The sequence below is a fragment of the Sebastes fasciatus genome, chromosome 7, assembly GCF_043250625.1.
Source record: "Sebastes fasciatus isolate fSebFas1 chromosome 7, fSebFas1.pri, whole genome shotgun sequence".
NCBI lineage: Eukaryota > Metazoa > Chordata > Actinopteri > Perciformes > Sebastidae > Sebastes > Sebastes fasciatus.
Genome location: NC_133801.1, coordinates 25629540 through 25650685, shown reverse-complemented (window position 1 = coordinate 25650685; position 21146 = coordinate 25629540). Strand labels below are relative to the sequence as shown.

The following is a 21146-nucleotide window of genomic DNA, read 5'->3' as shown; positions in this document are numbered from 1 at the left end:
CACTGTACACTGTACTTTTAAATACATATGACAAATAAACTTGAAACTTGAAACTTGAAACTTACCTCTCTGAATTAAAACCTGCAGAAGGAGAGGAGAGGGTTAATTTGTGGGTGTGTAGAGCCATGATCCTCCAGCACCTTTCACTGCACAGAGCAGTGACCGCAAGTTACCTCCCAACCCCCTTCAGCTTTGCTCAACCCCCCCACCCAGAAAGTGGAGATTTACTTTGGGAACACGCATGGAGGAGGTTCTAGCTTGTCCCCACTTTCCATGGTAACAGGCATGGGGTGATTGTGCCAACCCAAGAGATTGGACATCTTTCAAATGCCACAAAACAGCCACTGAATTGGTGATGACCTAAATAACAATGTCGGGACAAAACTCTTTCATTGTGGAATGTTGAGAAAGGTTGGCGATGTCACACGCAAAGCCACACTGACTGAAGGGCCTCAGCTGATGGTTGGATTCAGACGAAACTTGAAGTAATGGAGGCATCAGTTGACTGTGTGGTATCATGGTATCCTGAGCATTTACATGGGCTACATATGAGCCGAATTAATCCAACATTAGTGCTTCAAATGGCCTCTTTGTGATGTTGCATTTTTTTTTACCCCCTACTGTTGTGTATCACTAAAGACTATTGCTTGTTTATTGGATTTCATCATGTTAATATTTGTCTTATCTTTGCTTCTGTATAATTTATAACATTGGTCAAAATATAATTCCGTCAAATACTTCCAGTTATGTTTGTTTTGTTCCTATCATGGGGTTAACACATAGACTGTAAATAAAGATGGACGACGCGTCTCCACTTCCTCTCACTGTACAGAAGTGAAGCCAAAATATCCCGGATACGGGAGCTGCCATGTTGAGATTTTGACGTCATTTGGAGCCAGAGTCTGCGCAGTAGTGATCGGGGGGCGAAGCTGCAGTATCGAGGTCAGCCGCACTAACCAATCATAACGAAACCAAGAGAGACTCATAGCTGTCAATCATGACATCTCACCCCCTTTTTATAGCATCAAATAACTAATTAAAACCAAACTTATAAGAAAAAATTAACACTCAAGCATAAATCAGCGTGATAAGAACTACCTAAAATGACAGAAACCATCTTTGGTAAAAATGGATTTGACGTGCACTTTGACTTTTTAGTTTGGTCCATGTCCCATCCGCTAACATGGAAGAGGCGGGCTTTATGACCTATACTGCAGCCAGCCACCAGGGGGCGATCCAGATGTTTTGGCTTCACTTTTTGGGAGCTGTCATGTCGTCCGTCTTTATATACAGTCTATGGGTTAACATTAAGAAGAAGAACACCTATTCATATTAAATAAAAGTATGAACCTGAATCTTATGTTACATCTCACTTTTCTAGAAGCTAAGGATCTTAAGTTGTACAGTTGACAGCTGGTATTTTTTAGCTACGGAAGCTGAATTCAAGAATATTCAAGTGGAGAGCCGATTGTTTGAGCTGCATGATATCGGGAGAGTGAGAACCATTTGTTTTGAAGGCTATTGTAAAAGCTATTAATGATTTAAGAGAGTTAACTTTCCATAAAATGTCTTGACATAATCCTGAAACATTCAGATTATCAAAATTATGAAAGGTTGTTCAAGTTTGATGAGTTTAAATTTGTAAACTCTGTCTCAAACGCCTGTAAAAGGAGGCAAGATGGAGTAGGCTATTTAATTAGTATTCCTTCTGATTTCTCCACTTTTATATAGCTCTTGATTTGTCTGTGACTTCTGGATTTTGTTGTAGACATAAAGATCTGAAAATTTGATCATATAAATTACTCAAATTGTCTTTATTTGTGGACTTTTGTTGTATTGTTTGAAAATGTATATTCAGCATTGCGAATCTGGCCCATTGCATATTTGTAGTGGGCATAGATGTGGGCTTATTCTCACTAAAATCCCATGTGAGTTAAGAAAATGATGCTCAGCAAATTCCTCTGCATCTGTGAACAAGTGACTGTTCCTGAAGAGAAGAAAAGAAAAGAAAACCCTCTTGTCAGGTTGGCTTTCTAATCACCCCAGTGTTATGTCACATGGCTGGTCTTACACGGAGCTCTAGAGGCGGAGATTTAGCCTACTCAAGGAACTGAAATCGGATTGTTGGAAGGCGGAGAGAAATGATGTAAAATCACCCGAGGCAACATTCGACCACATCTTGAGGGAGGGGGGGGAAGGTTTCTCATGAATGGTCACTGCAGGAGGGATTTGGGACAAAAAATGAGGCTGATAATCCTGCTGATAAGATTTGGAGTCCATGTGGAGTCGACTAACAGCGCACAGTGAAACAGAAAGGAGACACTTGATGAAATACGTATTGTATTGATTCCCTCTGGGTAAGGCTCCTTTCAGACAGGCTAGCTGCAGAACAGAGCACCCTGGATGAGTTTAGGAGTCAGTGTCTGACTTGAGGGCACTTTTCTGTGAGCTCAGTGCACCATACTGATGATGTGCATGCAGAGTTTACAGGTGCAAAATGATTCTTGAAAAGTTAAGAGTGAATGCAGTTACATCATCAATATTAATGCTACAGAGCTATTTAAAGATAATATAGTAGTATAGTTAACCCCACCTGCTGGCAACAGAAAAAAGTGTGGTTTTAGTGGTACTGAGTAGGCTAACTTAGAAATGAATATAATTATGGATTAATGCATAAGATTCCTCAGTTGCTGCTGATCATTATACTACAATTTAAGGTGACTGGATTTGATAAAATTGTGTTTTAATTGGCTCCAGAGGCCGTTACATGAGAATAGCTCCATGCTCGCAATGTCAAGTGCCCAAATTGTGGGAAAACAACAATGTGCATGCCCAAAACTGATTGCCTCTTGCCCAGCTGCAATTACAAAGTGCTGTTGTTGTCTTTCGGCCCAGTCACCAGGAAAAAATGTTGCCATTGTACATTTCTGCCAACCACGGATACATTGAATGTCAACATTTTTGCATTTGACGTAGTGCAACGAGCAACAGTTGTTGAAAGTTATGTGGTATAATCACAAGTATAACATGTGAGCAAATCCTACTAAACACGGGTGGGAGGGGTCAACACAGGACTTTCACCCAGGAGACTGCTGTTCGTGTCCCACGTGAAACCATAAGTAAATATTGACTTTACGCTTGTTACGTAGAGTTGTAACATAAGAAAGTCTGCTAGGGGCAGTTAATTATTTTTATTCTAATTAAGTTACGTTACGTTGTTACGTTGCGTTGTTTTATTTGCGTCGTTACGTTGCTCAGGTGCTGACTCATTATCTCTTTGTCAGAGGTAGTGGGAGTGCTGTCCTGTTTGTGCTCTATCTGTATAGGGCGTGTGTGAATCTGCAGAAGTACCACGTGAACCTATCTGTGGGATTCACTCACCATTTAGCTTCTTAGAGTCTCTAATAGTGGGTTAGGTCTGTGTGGCCTGCCTTCGCTGGTTCTTTTGTTTCATTAATGTTCTAGCCAGCTGCTCTGCAGCGGTGTTTTAGTTTTAGTCTTTTCAAGATATATTGAGTGTAGGAAGCTTTCTTTTTAGACCTCTTTTCATTTGGTGTTTCCCCTCTCCCTTTAAATCACTTGCAATTTTTGTGGTTATCCTTCGGGATTAACTTTTAGATTCTACCGGTCCGCAACTACGTCCCTCTCCCCATTCCCCTGACAGTTTTTACGATAAGAATGGATCAAATGATTATGAAATGGGACTTGAAGTGATGAAATCACAGAGAAATGCCACCTGACTCTGCAGTAGCCTTTCAAAGTGTCTTTCAGCTCATTGTTTTGGTTTGACGGCCTGCAACTTTACTGTTTTGATTTAGTCTCACCGCTCTCATCTGTTCATTTTTGGCGTCGGCAGGCAGTTTTTCCAGCATGAGAAGCACTAAAAACCTGCTGTGCACTACCTGCTCAGCACCAAATGGTAGACAGACAACATTAGCAGCTAGCTGGTGGACATATTGGAGCCATTAGCACCAAAAACAGAGCTGAAAGAGAGTCAATATTGGACATACATTCATCATGTGGACACAAACAAGACTCCAAATGAATGATAATGTTGCTCTGTAACCGCTGCATGTGTAAATGAGCTACTGTTTGCTAGTTTGTCATATAAACTTAAGAGGTCATAAAGTCAGTGTTGTGTTTACAGCTTGTTTAAAAAACAGTTGCTACTGCAGGTTTAAGCATTTCTCTGTAAGATAAATCCATCAGCATGAGCTCATACAGATAGATGTTATATTTAAATCAGATGTATCATCTTGTAAATCTTGTAAGTGTGACAATAATGTTTAAACAAAAGTGCAAGAGAAAGCATGCCAGCATTCCAGTGTTACATTTACTGTAAGTTCATTTGGTTCACGATACACATGAGACAAAAACCGTGGGAAAGTACAGTCACTGTTGAACACTCTGTCTTTAGCTCAGCTTGAACTCTGTTGTACGAAACTGAGATGAAATTTCAGATCAGTTTATTTCATAACTGTAATAACCTTTCCAGTCTGAGAACTGGGAAATGTACTGTGGATACAGTAAGATAATGGGATTTTGTCGCTCCAGCTGTGAACATAATCACAAGCTGAGTGTATTTAGACATCGATCCTCTGGTGATTCACCCGAAACAGCTCCAAGCAGCATTTACAATAACAACCTGAGGCATGCATGAAGGGCAATATTAACATTTTTAGAGGATCATTAGTCAGAATTTCTCCAGTCAGTTAATGGTATCAAATATTACCAAGTGACTCCGGAGGTGGATTTGTTTTTGGTGCACAATACCTTTCATCACCTGAGAGTTTATTGACAGAAATCCAAATATTTGGGATGAAAGTACTGCCAACACTAAGCACAGATGTGAAAATGTATTTTCTATAACAGTGGTTCTCAAACTTTTTTCACCAAGTACCACCTCAGAAAATATTTGGCTCTCCAAGTACCACCATTATGACCGATGTTAAAATACAGTAGCGTAGGCCTACCCTATTCAGCAATGCACAGTTCACACAGGAGGCAAATTTATTCCTAATAAGAATATTACTTATTGTTGTCAAAGGGGGAGCACTAGAACTGGCACTGAAACTCTTCCACACAACTCTCATACTACGCAACGGGCAGCCTCTCACACCAGGCTGCACCATATGAGGAACATCTGCCATGTGTTCAATATTCAATATTGCGATGACGATATGACTTGCGATATGACTTGCGATAAATAAACAAATATTGAAGTGTGTATATTAGCTTTCATCATGTTTATGCTTGTTGAACAGTGAAATGATAACGTGTATTGGCTTTACAGTTGCAAAGTTTTATTGAACTTACAGTAACGAGTAGTTGTATCTGTCTCCAACGCGGCCTCTCTGATCAGCTGTTCACAGACTGACTGACTGAGAGTTCTGACAGTGCAGCAGAGGAGATGCTGCAGCGTTAACCATCCCTAAATATAATGAGTTTTCTTATTCGTCGCGTTTCAGACAGGCTGAAAGGCTTGAGTCTTGGGGCGTGTCGACACCTGTCTGGGGTGAGGCTCGAAACCCTCTATGAGGATGTCTTCCACTGCCAGTGCTTTCTCTAGAGCTGCTTCCAGGGTCTGAGGGTCAGCCAGCTGGACCTGTTGCTGTAATGGGAGGGGTAGAAGGCCACGAATGAATGCCTCCTTGGTTAGCACCAAGCGTGTTGCATCATCAAAATCAGGGAATCCTCTTTGGGCGAGGTAGCGAAGCTCTGCCGCAAACACTCCCAGCTTTTCTCCAGGTGCCCGCACTCGTTCGTTGAACCTCTGCCGCATCACAACTGCGGGGGTGGTGTTCCCAAAGCGCCTCTCCAGGGCCCTAGATATAGCTTGTGGGTTCTCCAGGTCGGCCGCAGTCACATCCAGCAGTACTTTCCTAGCCTCACCCTCCAATGCCGAGATTAAATGGACAGCTCTCTTTTCAGGGGACCAGCCATTGGCTGTTGCTAGAAGACAGAACTGAGCCCAGTACGTCTCCCATGAAGTGAGTCCATCATAGCGCCCAACGCTCAGGAGGCTGTCCCTGGGGGATGGGGCCGGGGCCATTTCTTTAACACTCATCAAGGCCGTAGTAAGCACAGTAGTCAGAGCAGGTATCAGGTCACCTGGCTGGTTGACGGCAGCAGGTGAAGTAACTGAAGCCGAGGTAAGGGAGCTACACTTGCCAAGTCTCCCCACAGGGTGGGTATCCACAGTGGCGCCCTCACCAGGAGGTTGGGTAGTTTTTGAACCCGGAACGTCAACAGGAACATTAGCGTCACGGATGTCAGCAACAGTAGCATACTCATCCTTAGCTCTGACAGTTTTGGTACGGGCTTGGTTGGTGCCCACATATGCATTATTTGTGTTAGCCGGGTTGAGCCATGCTAACCCGGCTAACACAAATAATGCATATGTGGGCACCAACCAAGAGGACTAGTCACACAACTCTTTGGTTCTCCTCCCATCCTGGACATAAGGCTGCCTCTAGAATTATTCAGGAAATGTCCAAAAGCACGCTCCATTGCAATGCTCATTCTCTGCATAAAGCCATCCTCAATTGTAGCTGTAATGTCTTTCTCTAACTCTGGGATAGACTGGTTGGCCACTCCTTTTACCTTCGGGAGCTGTCAGAGTGGTGACGTCATCGCTTTCTGATTGGCCGATGCGCGGTCTGCACGCGGCTGCATTGTTTACATCTGCTCCTCCAGAGCATGGTCCGGCGTTTGCGGCCAACTGGAACGGACTGTTTTCCATCACAGCAGGGACGTCAGTCAGCAGTGTAGCGAGCGGTGAGTGAGTTATTGTCACCACTTTTCTCCTTACAACCGGGCCATCATCTGTTGGCTCTCTCATTGGTGTTTCTGGGGCGTAGAAGTCCGACTTTTCCATCTGTTCAGCCATCTCGTTCCTCCGGCGGTAGCTAGCGGTGGTAGCCAGCTGTCGTGCGGGGAGTGGGGGCGGGGAATCCCACTTCTGACACCAGTGTAGTGCTCGCGGCTCCGTAGCACGGCTGGCTAGCTAAATGATGAGGACAAGGTGGCTGAAGTTTAACCGGAGAACCGGGTTTTATTACCCTATGATACAGGCTAACCCCGGGGTTGGAAGAGTGCCCAAAACAACAAAAGGCTGGTAGCCGAAACTAGCTAATCAGCTAAACTGGCCGTAACTTTCGTGGCGTGTTCCTGCTGCCTTTCTTCTTCTGCCTCCTCCTCCTTCTCCCTCACTCCTTTGCTCTCTCTGCCCCCTCCCCTCTTAATGAACCTGACCTATCCAGCTTAACTAGGGCAACATCTCCCCCCATGAACTCCCCAAGTGTCTCTCTTATGTTAGTGCTGCAGGGTCGCTACAATATGATGACGAAGAAAAATTTACGGGTCAGCCCTATTTCTTATTGATTTCTAAAAAATGTTTCAGAGATTCCTCCGCGTACCACTACAGAGAGCTCGCGTACCGCTACAAAGAGCTCGCGTACCACTACAGAGAGCTCGCGTACCACTACAAAGAGCTCGCGTACCACTACAGAGAGCTCGCGTACCACTACAGAGAGCTCGCGTACCACTACAAAGAGCTCGCGTACCACTACAGAGAGCTCGCGTACCACTACAAAGAGCTCGCGTACCACTACAGAGAGCTCGCGTACCACTACAGAGAGCTCGCGTACGTACCACAGTTTGAGAACCACTGATCTATAACAACTTCTTACAGCAGGGGTCTCTGTGACCCCAAAAAATGAATGCGTCATTTCATGAAACATGACATCAGTTCAACATCATGTTTGTAACCATTCCTCATAAACTTGAGAATATGAGCCGTAGCTGTGTCTAAATGTAAATCTCTCTTTAGAGTATGCAACACTGACCCCATGTGAAATGTGGCAGTCTTTGAAATATAATTTATATCTTCTGGTCAAATCACAATAATATTTATTTTATTGATTCACCATAGTAGCAATAGTGAAAATTAAGCAATTGGTCTGATTATTATAGTTAAAGCTTCACTAGGCAGAATTATTTTTGGCATCATTGGGCAAATATTCCTTAATAACCTTTCAGCATATTGTAATTCAAGTGTTCTGAGAGAAAACTAGACTTCTGCACCTCCTCATGGCTCTGTTTTCAGACTTTTAAAATCTAGCCCGTGACGGGAGACTTTGGCCAATCACAGGTCATTTCAAAGAGAGAGAGTGTTCCTATTGGCTGTTCATTCAACGGAGGCAGCTGTCAATGACTCGCGTATTCTGATCGAACGGTCAAACTAGGCAGCACTGATCAAATATGAATCAATATTCTGTTACTCTAATGGCTATTTCTAGCCTCAAATGTTTTCAGAATCATCTTGTATACTGTTTAGCTGTAAAATGAGAAAGTTTGCTCCGGCTGGTGGGCGGTGCTTGGTATTTCCTCAACTGATCTCAACATGGCTGCTGGTTCACAAACTTTCACTTACACAACTTCATTTTACCGCTAAACAGTACACTACAAGATGTTTCTGAAAACATCTGAGGAGAGAAATAGGCATTACAGTAATAGAATATTGATTCATATTTGATCAGCGCTGCCTAGTTTGACCGTTTGATCGGAGTTTGCGAGTGATTGACAGCTGCTCAGAGACGGCAAGGCTCCAGCTCAGCTCTGATTGGTTGTTTTCCTCCGGTCTGTGAAATCTTGCAGATGCCATTAGGAGCACTGGACTGATTTTTTTCAGATTACCTATCTCATGCACTACAGTCAGGATATAGTGACTATTTTATAAAAATAACTTTTTTAAATCATATTTGCACTGCTGCTTTAGCATCGCAAAATTTCTTTTCACGTAACCTGATAATCAAAGTTGAAATACAATGTTGCTCTGTTAAAGGATCATTCTACTGTTTTTGCTCATTTATGGCAAACCACAAATACTTGATAGTGTCATTTTCAAATGCATACCAGTGTTTTATTTCATTCAACCATAGTAGAAAAAGCAACATCCAGGAACTTTCCAGTGAATACTATGTATAGCATATCTTTATCAAAGTTCGCATACTGCTGTGTGTTAATACATTCAATACATTCAATACATTCAATCTGCTCTTTGACCTGTATTGCCATATAAAAATAGTGTCAGTTTCATAATTAACTACTGCAACTCCTGAAAGTTTTAACTCTCTGCTAGTTTATATTCTTACTTTGTAGTGAAATGAATGGGAAGTAATGAAAAAAATGCATTAAAGGAAGTGAAACACTCTTGTATGCCTTGGATGATAGTCGGCACAGATGTAAAGTGGACAGGACTTGTATTAAATGAGCTAAAACATGCAAAACAAACTTTCCCCAGACTACAAAACAAACAGCAATCTAAGCTTTGTGAAATAAAGAGCTTCCTCAGAGTATGCTGTCAAAATTGAAGAAAATAAACTGTATTTTCACTTTAACTATTTTCTTCTACAATACTTTGACAAGGCTGAGACTGGTCATCAACTCATTAGTCAACTGCAGAGTGACTAAGTAATGAAGTTCAGTGTTATTAACAGCCTCCTCCCTCCCACTATTCACCCCTGCTGAAACCTGAGATTCACACATTCACAGTCCACTTCATTCACCACAGTTTCTCCGTCTAGCAGTGTTGTTTCTCAAATGGACGTGTTGGCCGCTCCTGCAGACAGACGTAAAGGATGGTACCTGTCTCTGATGGCGCCCAACACTAAAGGACCAACGTTCGCCTGGCTGGACCCGTCCAGACTCTACTGCAACTCCCAGGTATGTGATGCATGATTTCTAGTTACTTGCAACTGTTTCTGCTGTATCCCCCTGTCATTGAACACATGCATTAAACTGTGTTATAACACAAAAAGACAAACTGTGTGTCCATTTAATGTGCACACTTTGCATTTTGTGCATTCACTGTCTTTGCACTTGATTCAGGCTCTTGCAGACTGTGTCAAAGACCTCCTCAGTCCATTCCACAGTGACACCATTGATCTGGTTGCCGGGATGGATGCAATGGGATTCATTCTAGGTAAGAAAAAAACACATCAATTCGTTTTAAGAAGGGAAATAAATAGTTTGTTGTCTCACACTAAATTATATTTTAAGATCCAGTTACTCTGCTAGTAGGTAGGTCATGAAACCTATCCCCTGACTGAAGATACTAAATTTAGACACTTCGTGGCACATGGCATAGCAGTGTTTAGTTCACACAGGGGGGTTAGCCACAGACGATGATCATTCTGTCATTGTGGATGAATGTTTCTGATAAATGTTTTTTTCAGGTGCGTCTGTTGCCACCACCCTCGGAAAAGGTTTCCTGGCTCTCCGTAAAGCAGGACACATCTGTGTCGCCACCCAAAACCAAAACTACACCGACTACTCGGGCAGAGAAAAGACTATGGAAGTAAGACTGGATGTGCTGAAGCCAGGTTAATCTCCCTTTGCTTTTTACCCTTCAACCTTCTCCCAGCTGGGTAAACAATGTTTACTCAGCTGGCAATGTTTGCACACCCAAGGGTTGGGACTGCTACATCTGAAAATACTGTATATTTCAAAAAGACCACACTTCAGTTTGTGTGCACTGACAAGCATGTCAGTCAGTTTAGACTTAAGTTATTTGTGTTTTTTGTAGATATTCAGTCTTATAATTGAATAATTTCCATGCAAAAAGTAATACAAAGAGTTGTTTTAGGCGTACGAAAAGCTTCAATGCACAGCTGTATTTATATGTAGAATTAAGATAATAAGCAATAAAGATTTGAAGAAAATTATGACCAATGTCCATAATGATATTCCACAGCCCATGGGGATGTAATCAAATTGCTTGTTTTATTCAACCAACAGTCTTAAACCCAAAGATATTCAGTTCATTATCATATATGACAAAGAAAAGTTTGAAATCCTCACATCTGAGAAGCTGCAACCAAAGCTTTTGCTTGAAAAATTACTAAAATGCTGAATTGACTATTAAAATAGTTGCTGATTGTGTCAATTGACTGATGGATTCATGAACTAATTGTCTAAAAATCAACTTAACCTTGAACAATACATGTCTCAAATGATTTTCACTGCAGGGTTCATGTCGTTTTATTCCCTGTGACACAGCCCCCTCTAGTGTTAATATGTGAATTAATCATTCAGTTGATGTTGGAGTTGTATCTTTGACATCATGTCAGATATTATGAGGGTTGTTTATTCATCTTTAATACACTAAAAATCATATAAGTCCATAGACGTAGATGTTTTTTATCCCCACTGTCTTTTTTCCTACCAAAAGATGTTTGCTACAGTTATGGAAGACTATTTATTTATTATATATTATATTTATTCCATTTTGTTTAACAATTCGGGTGAGTTTTCCTTTGGTGGAGGATTAGAGAATGAGCAGAGAGATAGATGTTAATGTTATATTTAATTTTGATTAATTACTTAATTCTTTTTTGTGCATATTTACATTTGCACATCTGTACATGTATTCACCATATGATTTATTGTATTATTTGTGTTGTTGTTTGCTTTGTATTTTGTATTAGATACATGATAGCACACTATTCCTTTTTATTTGTTAACCTTGTCTAAATTGTTTATTTTGCTAGGTCCTCTCTTTCTCTCTCTATGTCCTCTTTATTAAAAGAAAAGGAGGTGTTCTTTATATACTTGACTTTGTTTGCCTGTGAAAGTTGTTAAACAAAAACAGATCCAGTGGATATAATTGGTTGGCATGTGTCTCCTTCCTGCAGGTCTGAGGGTGTTGTTAGTGGACCAATGGATAGAGACTGGAGGCACAATGAAGGCTTCCATCCAGCTGGTGGAGAGGCTGGGAGCCACTGTTGTAGGTCAGTTGAGATGGTTACCTTATAATCAGTGGTGGAATGTAACTAAGTACATTTACTCAAGTACTGTACTTAAGTAAAGTACGAGTTCGGCAATATTGTACTTGAGTATTTCCATTTTATGCCACTTTATTCTACTCCACTACAGAGAGAAATATTACTAGTACTTTTTACTCCACTACATTTATTCATTTGATTTGATTACTTGCTTTGCAGATTTATATTATTAATACAAAAATAATGTAAAAGAAATGTGATAAATTATTATAGATTAAGCTACCCAGAAGTTTATAAAGTAATTAAAATGAGCTCCACTTATTATAATGCAGTAATATATATGATTCTGACATGAGCCATTCTGTATAATTAGTACTTTTTGTTTTGGTACTTTGGAGTTGCTCAATGTGAAATTCAGAGCATCTCTATATACGGCTCTCAACATGGCAACAGCTGAACCGGCAGCTCGTAGCTAATGGTGCTAACAGCGCTAACAGTGAAAACAACAGCAACACTGCTTACAGTGCTAACAGTGTTTACCTGAGGGGAAACCGGAGGGGTGGGTGCTACGCTTCTTTGACGACGCCTCAGCTGTAACCGCCGTATGAGAGCAGTGCAGAGCAGCGACCTTGAGATAGCCAGTGAGGCCAACACGTTCTCATCGCAACTCGTCACATACTGGCGCTTTGTCAGACCCCTCGATGTCACTCTTTTCGGTCGCAGTAAACACGTGCTTAATGTTGTGAAGTAAACAAAAACACTTGCTTATGTTCAGGCAATAAAACCACTATAGTTAGGTTTAGGAAAAAAAACATTGTTGGGCTTAAAACGACTACGTTTGTACAGTGAAAATGACACTGAACGTTGTGAACAGGAGACATGAACGATAAGCTGATTGTAACGTGACGCACTGGACACGAACAGCCGCCTCCTGGATGAAAGCCTTGTGTTTGTTGGACCCATCCACCTCCGCTCCCATCCGCCTGGCGAGTCTCTTTTCCCTCTTAAAGTCACCACACTCCTGGCGCACTTTCCAAGAGCGTTTAATATTGACGCAGGTTTATATTGTAGTTAATGGAAAGTCCGGTGGGTCTCATAATGACGCTAAAGGGTGCCCTAAGTGTCGGTAACTAACGCCGATGGCCGTGACAGAGTCAGTATTTGACGCCCTGGGAATGAGAATGGGCTGATGGGGCACGCTCACATGCACTAAAAGCACGCACGGCCGGCCCGGCTATGTCAACAAAGCACAGAGAAGCTCGGATTACAACACACACAGAGGGAGAGTGACTTCATTCTCTGCTTAGGTAGACATTACCCCACTATATCTTTACATAGCAAATAGTTGTTTGCTGCTATATTAATATTCTGGATATTATATAGAGAACCTTTAAGTATATTTTGATTATAATGTAATTTTACTTGAGTATGATTTTAAATGCAGGACTTTTACTTGTAACAGAGTATTTCTACTTTTTAGTTAAGTAAAATATTTGAATACTTCTCCCACCACTAGTGTAACATAATTCAAAGATCCTCAGCATTTTAAAATAAATATCACTCTCTGTGTTCCTGCAGGGGTAGCAGCCGTGGCCATCGAGAACACTGAAGGAGGAAAGTGGATTAAAGAAAACTACAAATTCTCTCACTGCATCCCTGAAGAGCTCCAGAGCCAAATTGATGGAAAGTATCTTGATTCCTTCAAAAGCTTCAACTGAACAAGAAAACATGATTTCTTCACTTCAACTTCAGTAAAGAAGAAAAGGGGAATAGTGATATATTCTATGACTGAGATGGTCATGAAAGTTTTATCTGCTTTTAAATAACACAAGCTATCCTGTGATTTGAACTAACTGTTTTCAAAAATATGTATTAATTTGAAAAGATAAAAGGATCTGCGTGAGATAAATAACAGGATAAGAAAGCAGAAAAAACATTCCTGCTACACAAAATTCTGTTTATATTTTCAGACTTTCTTCAAATCTTTGCTTTTTTTCTTGTGATTTACTGTGTAATCTTAATTCTTACACAAAGGTTGGGAGCGTCTGATCTACAGCATAATGAAAAGAGGTGCAGTACCAAGTAAAAACAGGCATTTAAAATAACAGACTTTAAAGGTAAACCAGAGTTTTACTGTGAAGAAAAATCTTAATTGTTAAACTACAGCAGCGAGACTGAATATTTAATCATCCACCCATCCACCATGTTAAAAACATCAACAGTCTTACTTTGGCATCCCTGCAGTACTAAAACAGTCATTTTTATGTGTAATTGCTGTGTCACTCTGTAACTCTAGACAAGTTAAACTGAGCAACACCACAAGAATCCACATCCCACAGAGGAAAACGCTTTCTAGGCCAGGAAAAACTGAACTCAAACATGTCAGGAAGTCCCTCCTCCTGCTCCGACCACTGAAATCCCTCCAGTCTTTTCCCTCATTTTCAGTCTGAACCTTCGACTTTAACCTCCTGCTTCCATCTTTACTGACAGCAGTTCGACTGCTTCTTCTTTGATGAATCTTTGTACGTGTTGTGTGAAGTGCTGTTAATTCCTAGAACAAAGGAACAGCAGGGTGTTAGAACCTTGTGACCAATGTGTCGATTTCCATGATCACAGAGAGAGGAGTTCAGATACTCACTGACGACGCCCCCAATTTGCCTCGATCCACTTTTCTCCAACTCAGCGAGAACGTTGGTCTCGAACGCCAACGATGCAACTCGAAAGAAAAACTCTCTGACGTTTTCCCCTACAGCATGGAGGAAATATAGATCAGTAAGGGACTGTGTGGAAATTACTGGTGTGGGGCGGAGGGCTGAAACGTATAGACTTTTAAAAAAAGCAAGACGCTCTCCAGGATCATTAATATTAGCTTCTGATCTTCACCCTGATGTAGGAAAAAAACTTACCACATCGTCATTTTAAAGAGTCAAATGTTAATGGAAAAATCATGTTAATACAGCGCAAATCACACATTAGGAGGGGAATTAACAATTGTCAAATGTATGGTAAACGAAACAAACGGTGTGTCCAATTATTGAACTAAGAGCTACTAAATGAAATCTGTATTCCATTTAATTTTTCTCTGAACCATATCCTCAATGTTGCTGAACATAGAAACACAGGACTCTCCCAGATAATGAAACAACCATGTAGGTTGACATTAGGCCCACCAGTTTTAATTATTTCAACTTTGTTTCTGAGAAATCATGTTTTATCTGTCATTATGGCATGGCAGACAGCACAGAATACTACAGTACCCATGAGCCTCAGCTGGCGTTGCCATGGAGAAAACAATCAAGTCAGAGCTGTAGCCAATTCAAAACGCTTCGTTGTTGCAGTCTTTAAAGGTCCCATATTGAAAAAAGTGAGATTTTCAGGTCTTTTATATTATAAAAGAGGTTTAAGTGCTATATAAAGACTGTTAAACGCTCAATATACGGAGAAATACACACAGCCCGTATTCAGAAATTGTGCATTTGAAACAAGCCGTTACGATTTTTGTCCATTTGTGATGTCACAAATATACAATATTTAGACCATTACACGGTTTTAAACATAAACATTCTAAATGTGTCCCAGTTTATTTCCTGTTGCAGTGTATGTAAATAACATCAGCTGACAGGAAGTAAACATGGACCCAAGCTGTTGCCTAGCAACGCAATTCCGTTGAAATGCACTAAAACGGAGCGTTTCAGACAGAGGGTGAATACAGGTATATTCATGCAGACAGTATGAGGAAAATGAGCACGATATGGGACCTTTAACAAAACGTGGCTGTTAGTGGGGCACGTGACAGAATTGTAACCATGTGATCAGGTGTTCCTTTGCCAAAATGCACCTTGGGAAATGTAGTCAACTTTTTATGTACACAAGCTGGTACCTTCCACTTTTTATCAAAGAACCAGATATTTTCCAGCAGAGTTCTTAATCCTTTGCACATAACTGTCACACAAGTGAAGTCACGTATATTGTCTATGTGAAAAATGTATGAACTTTTACTTACTCAACCAGGGGCGCGCAAAATATCTCACACTTCCCAACTCTATATGATACAGTACATGTAACTTTACAATAGAAACTGTTGGCTAGTAAAATAAATTGTGAGCTCTTTAGAAAGATAATATTCAGTGTTCCCTACCAACTGTATAGATAGATCCACATTTATTGTTTCTCAAATCTGACATATTGCTCTGACTAACAACTAGAAAATAAAGCCCTGATGACACTTGATGGGTGTCCTCTTATGGCAAAACACCTTTATGATCAATGATGCATACAAAAGGCATGTTTTTGACGTAACTATTCAATCTTTTTTTACAGTAAATCTCACAATAAAATGATGAAGTAAAACATAAGTCTGCAGCATGGAAATGAATGAAAGACCCTTATCTGACCCACCTTAGGGCCTCTAAGTCAGTGGTGGAGTTACTGGTTGTGTTACTGTATTTAAATATAAAACACTCACCCGTCAGTGACGACACAGCCCAGTACTCTGCTCTCATCTCCTGTGCTAGTTTGAGGGCGTCTTTTTCAATCTGAGAATACTGAGCAGGAGACTGTCGGAGAAAGACAAAGTTAGATATAATGTAAGCAAGTTAAACACAAAAGGTCTGTTTTCATTACCGATTAATCTGATGATTATTTTCTTGCTTAGTTGAGAAATCATTTAGTCTATAAAATGGTAGAGTAAGTAAAAACTATCCATTATAATGTCCAAGGTGAGGCCTTCGAATTGCTTGTTTTGGTCGACTAACAGTCTAAAATCCAAAGATATTCAGTTTTCTGTCCTATAAGACAAAGAAAAACAGAATTTCTTTTTTTTTTGGGGTATTTTTGCCTGAAAAATGCTGATTAATCAATCATTAAAATAGTTTACAATTGATTTTCTGTCGAGCGAATAATCATTCAGCTCTGTAGTTTTATACACTATAATGTTCGACTGTTTTTCAGTGGTAATAAGAGAACTGGAATATTTGATTCTACCGCAAGGGAATGACTCTAGAAATAATAAAATCCACTAATCTAATTTGTTGCAAAAGCCACAACATTGGTCCAAATAGACAAAAACTAAATACCAAATCTCAGCGTGCTCCATCTTACCACCAAATCACAATAAAGTCAAAGAAGAGACGCATTTCAAATAGTTCAAGAAATATTCCAAACATCTTGAAATGGAAGAAGAGTCTGCTTCCTACTTCCCACCACTGCTTAAATACAGTTAGAAATGTCTGCATGTCCATCATTTCAGCCTCTATCAGAAAAGCTGTGGAGTCTAGTGAAGCTACATTCCTGAGGTTGGAGCCCGGACACAAACGCTTTGTGCAGCTGGCAACAATCCAAACATTTGACATTCGACTCCAGTAAAAGACATAAAAACGTCCACAGGCATGTCCACTTTAAACAGTGAAAAGACGTACGCTCAGGTCTTTCTTTGTGCCGACGAGGAACAGCTGAACAGCGGTGGGGTCGTTCTCTTTCAGGGCGTCTTCGAGCCACTGCCTGCAGACACAACGAGACCAGTTAAAGACCTCCAGCTGGGACCAAAATCTGTACGAGTGCCAACAATCTGCTCATAATGAATAAGCTCACCTCACATGGCCCAAAGAGGCGATGTCATTAACATCAAACGCGATAATTACAACTGGAAGAAGAGAAAATAATACATTAATTAAGAGTTTTTGATATTGTGTACACGGAAAGAGGAGTCTTTAGTACATTTCTTATTAGTTTTCTGCCCTAAAACACACAAATCTCTCACTCTGCGCTCCTCTGTAGTACGTGGAAGCGATGCACTTGAACCTTTCTTGGCCTGCAGTGTCCCAGCTGTAACATAGAGACAGATATGTGAGCATTGTTTGCATCAGACAAGACTCAGTTTACTTTGTTTTTTATGTAGAATAATGAAGACTTACAGCTGTAGGCTGAAAGGAACGCCCAGCACCTCGAAGCGCTCCATCTCAAAGTCGACACCGATCGTTGCCTTGTAGTTTTTATCAAAAGCATCTTTGCAAAATCTGAAAACATAAGACAAATATCTTCAGTATTTATCTAAATGAAGGAGGCTATATTTTTGATTTGTTTGTTTCTGATCAAGATATCTCAAAATACTCTCAAAAGATTTCAGTAAAATATAAAACCATTCACATTCACATCGCCATCCACTGAATTAATGTGTAGATCCACTGATTTTCCAACATAGTAGGCGTAGTAGGCCCCTAATGACCCACATCTATGGTGCTTATAGCGACTGATGATGCCTATTTAATGGCCTGATAATAGTTGAATCGGGTGGATTTTCTAAATTGTTGGTTCAGTCAAATTACAGTGGAATATGCTGTATATTAGGGACTATTTCTCTGGTATAACATACAGTTACAATGAAAACTAGGGACAGCATCTCCTGTGGATTATTGGCCGGACCTGGCCTTTTAAAATGCCTTAAACTTAATTTTAATACTTTGAGCAGCATAAACAGAATTCTATTCCATCTTTAACTTAAGTTAAATAGCAATAATACTCTGTTACAAGTCCTACATTCAAGATTTCACTTAGTAAAAGTGCTTGTTGGGCCTTCCGGAGGTATATAATTACATATATCACATTATTGGAATATTATTACTGATGCTTTAACATGTAGATAGATAGATAGATAGATAGATAGATAGATAGATAGATAGATAGATAGATAGATAGATAGATAGATAGATAGATAGATAGATAGTAACTTTATTAATCCTGAGGGAAATTCAAGTTTCCAGCATCACAGTTCCATAGTGCAAAAACATGTTAGTAAAAAGGCAGTAAAAAAGTTAGTAGTACAAAGTACAAAAAAATATACCAGATTTAAAAATACAAGGAGACGGAGAAAACTGTTAAAAGTGAATATAGTGCAGGGTAACAGCTGTGATACACGACTATCAAAAAAGTGAATATAGTGCAGAAGAAACTGTTAAAAGTGAGTATAGTGTGTATGTAAGCAGCATTTACTGTAAACATTACAGCTGGTAGAGGTGGAGCAGATTTGAACTACTTTATATGCTGTTGGGTAGTTTAATCTATAGCACAGTATCGTATTCTATGAAGTGATCGTATGTTTTGTTAATCTTAAACTGTAAAGTATTTCCAGCTGTCAGATAAATGTTGTGGAATAGAAGTATAAAGTAGCATAAAATTGAAATACTTAAGTAAAGCAAAATGACCTCAAAATTATACTTTAGTACAGTACTTAAGTAGTTACTTTCCACCAGTGTCTATTACAGTGTGTATTTTAATGCAGATTTAAGACTTCTACACTTTTTAATAATAAAATAGTTAACTTAGAGGATTGTGCTTCCTTGAAGGAGGTACATGAGTTATTTATTTATTCCCAGAAGTGCCTCAGTGAGTGTGTTTGAGCTCACCTATTAATCAGACAGGTTTTCCCCACAGCCAGGTCTCCCACAACAATGACCTTAGAGATTTTAAATCTGCTGAGAAGAATAAAAGAAGAAGCAACAAGTGAATAAGTGTCACACATCCAGTATCATGTTGTGGCTGCTGGTTCCTGCTCTCACCCCACAGTGCCAGTTCGCTGCTCCTGACAGGCCGTCTTCACTTTATTGTTGAAGTCCTGGTCAGTGTGGAGAGCTGCCTCTTTCCTGAAATACTACAAGAGAAGAAGAGGGGTTTTGTGAGGCTGTTTTAGAGAGCTGGTGGACAACCGTAGGCGATAATAACAGTAAATGATTTTACCTGAGGGAGCTGAGCAATGACACGGTCCCTTCGGACAGGAGGAAGAACACTCATGGCTGAAACTCGGAGGGACATGAAGCTTCGGGGTAAATGTTTAGCAGAGGGACATGTGGTGAGCTGGACAGAGAGAGAAAAAGACATGTTAACTAGTTAAGGCTTCAGAATATCTAGACTGCAATGAATGATTTCCAGACCTGCTGCTCACTTTTACTGTTGCTACTGGAAATTAAACTTACGAGATGTTAAATGAAGCTCGTATTGAAAATATTCTCTGGATCCAGCCACTCAAATACGAAGATTTTCTGCTTTTCACTGTTTTATATCATTACATACCCTTGTAAATTGAGTATCTCATAACTTGTTTCGTCCAACCAACAGTCAAAACCCAAATATATTAAACTTACATTGATAAAATAATACATAAAATGTTAGTTCTAAAGCTGAAACAATTTTGATTAATCAATCAAAATAATTGATTGATCGTTTCTGTCACTCTTTCAATCAAAATCCCCAAAATTCACGGTTCGACAGCTCAAATGGGAATATTTACTGGTTTTCTGAGTCTTCTTTGATAGTAAACTTAATGCATTTGGGTTTATGGACTGTTGGTTGCACGATACAGACAATTTAAATTTACAGACTAATAATAGTAATAATAATTCAATTATCCATTAGTTGCAGCTTTCTATTTGTTTTCTTGCTGCAGCAATAATTTCCCCTTCTGGGACAATAAAGATCTCGACTGAACTAAACTGAATGTAATTTATCTTCTGCACATTTTTGGCATGTATAAATATCTATATTTTATATATTATAAAAACACTTAGAAAAGAATGAGTCACCAAGAAATAGATGAATCAATACCTGTATGTTAGTTCTATAAGGCACAAAGAAAAATACGTTTGTGTCTATTACATTTGGGATAAATATAGCTCACATGTTCTCTTCCTGCCATCTTTATATTTGTTTTATTTTCCCAGGCAACCAGAACATAGACTGTACTGCACACACACATCTACATCCTGACTCACTGCAAATAAAGAGAGTCAAACAATACACTGTAGTGAGAGAAAATATTATTAGTGATCCATTGTGTAGCAACAGCATGACCAGATGCAGAGCCAGACAAATGTAATCAGTGTTGATCCACTTACTGTGTAGATCTGTTTTAATCCTCTACTTCATCAAAGCTCCTGGTAATGAAGAAGAAGAAGAAGAGTTAGTTTGGTCCACCGTAAAAAACTGAGACTTTAAAACTCCATCTTACATCCAAACACCAGGTAAAGTATCGTATTGTTTATGTAAAGTTATTAAGAAAGCTATAAGTTAAAGTTACACATACATGACTGAATGAAACTTTTAAGCGTGTTTGAGCTGCTGAAGAAGTTAACACATCACGTTACCTCATCGAGACTCCAGACTCTCCTCTCTGCTGTGTTTCGGCTTGTTTTCTTCCTTATTGTGATGTAGACTCATGCATGTTCATTGAAAAGCGTTAAAGTGTGGATTCGATAGTGATCAGAGGTGAAATGGATCCACGGAAGTTGAGGAAGAGGAGAAGAGAGAGGAGAAGAGGAGCAGACTGGAGCTGCTGACTCAGATCCCTGGATTCCTTTTTTTCTTTCCTCC

General features: G+C 39.9%; 2 protein-coding genes across 7 annotated transcripts; one reads left to right on the top strand and one right to left on the bottom strand.

Moving 5' to 3' along the window:
* The first annotated feature begins 6610 nt into the window (after positions 1 to 6610).
* Positions 6611 to 16141, top strand: LOC141770451 (adenine phosphoribosyltransferase). 5 transcript variants are annotated; one of them, XM_074639952.1, is made up of 6 exons: positions 6611 to 6777; positions 9575 to 9726; positions 9892 to 9985; positions 10239 to 10385; positions 11697 to 11792; positions 13365 to 16141. In XM_074639952.1, exons 1-6 carry the CDS (start codon positions 6651 to 6653, stop codon positions 13502 to 13504), a joined length of 756 nt encoding a protein of 251 aa, XP_074496053.1. In that variant the 5' UTR covers positions 6611 to 6650; the 3' UTR covers positions 13505 to 16141. The 5 variants fall into 5 exon arrangements, with proteins under 5 accessions (XP_074496053.1, XP_074496055.1, XP_074496054.1 ...); XM_074639954.1 differs by having other exon boundaries at positions 6611 to 6781; positions 9591 to 9726; XM_074639953.1 differs by having other exon boundaries at positions 6611 to 6781; positions 9588 to 9726.
* Positions 13706 to 21146, bottom strand: LOC141770450 (ras-related protein Rab-34-like). 2 transcript variants are annotated; one of them, XM_074639949.1, is made up of 12 exons: positions 20921 to 21146; positions 20672 to 20710; positions 19518 to 19634; positions 19340 to 19431; positions 19187 to 19255; positions 17699 to 17800; positions 17545 to 17609; positions 17376 to 17427; positions 17204 to 17285; positions 16252 to 16342; positions 14425 to 14532; positions 13706 to 14337 (listed from the first exon to the last, which is right to left on the bottom strand). In XM_074639949.1, the coding sequence occupies exons 3-12, from the start codon at positions 19590 to 19592 to the stop codon at positions 14267 to 14269; spliced, it is 807 nt and encodes a 268-aa protein (XP_074496050.1). In that variant the 5' UTR covers positions 19593 to 19634; positions 20672 to 20710; positions 20921 to 21146; the 3' UTR covers positions 13706 to 14266. The 2 variants fall into 2 exon arrangements, with proteins under 2 accessions (XP_074496050.1, XP_074496052.1); XM_074639951.1 differs by having other exon boundaries at positions 19187 to 19252; positions 20921 to 21145.

Excerpts from the sequence above, each read along its gene's own strand:
- LOC141770451 (XM_074639952.1), top strand. The coding sequence starts at position 6,651 with ATGCGCGGTCTGCACGCGGCTGCATTGTTTACATCTGCTCCTCCAGAG. Across the intron at positions 9,727-9,891 it reads GACTCTACTGCAACTCCCAG|GCTCTTGCAGACTGTGTCAA; the intron begins GTATGTGATGCA and ends CACTTGATTCAG. Across the intron at positions 9,986-10,238 it reads TGCAATGGGATTCATTCTAG|GTGCGTCTGTTGCCACCACC; the intron begins GTAAGAAAAAAA and ends TGTTTTTTTCAG.
- LOC141770450 (XM_074639949.1), bottom strand. The coding sequence starts at position 19,592 with ATGTCCCTCCGAGTTTCAGCCATGAGTGTTCTTCCTCCTGTCCGAAGG. Across the intron at positions 17,801-19,186 it reads AAAACCTGTCTGATTAATAG|ATTTTGCAAAGATGCTTTTG; the intron begins GTGAGCTCAAAC and ends TTATGTTTTCAG. Across the intron at positions 16,343-17,203 it reads GCACAAAGAAAGACCTGAGC|TCTCCTGCTCAGTATTCTCA; the intron begins GTACGTCTTTTC and ends TTTCTCCGACAG.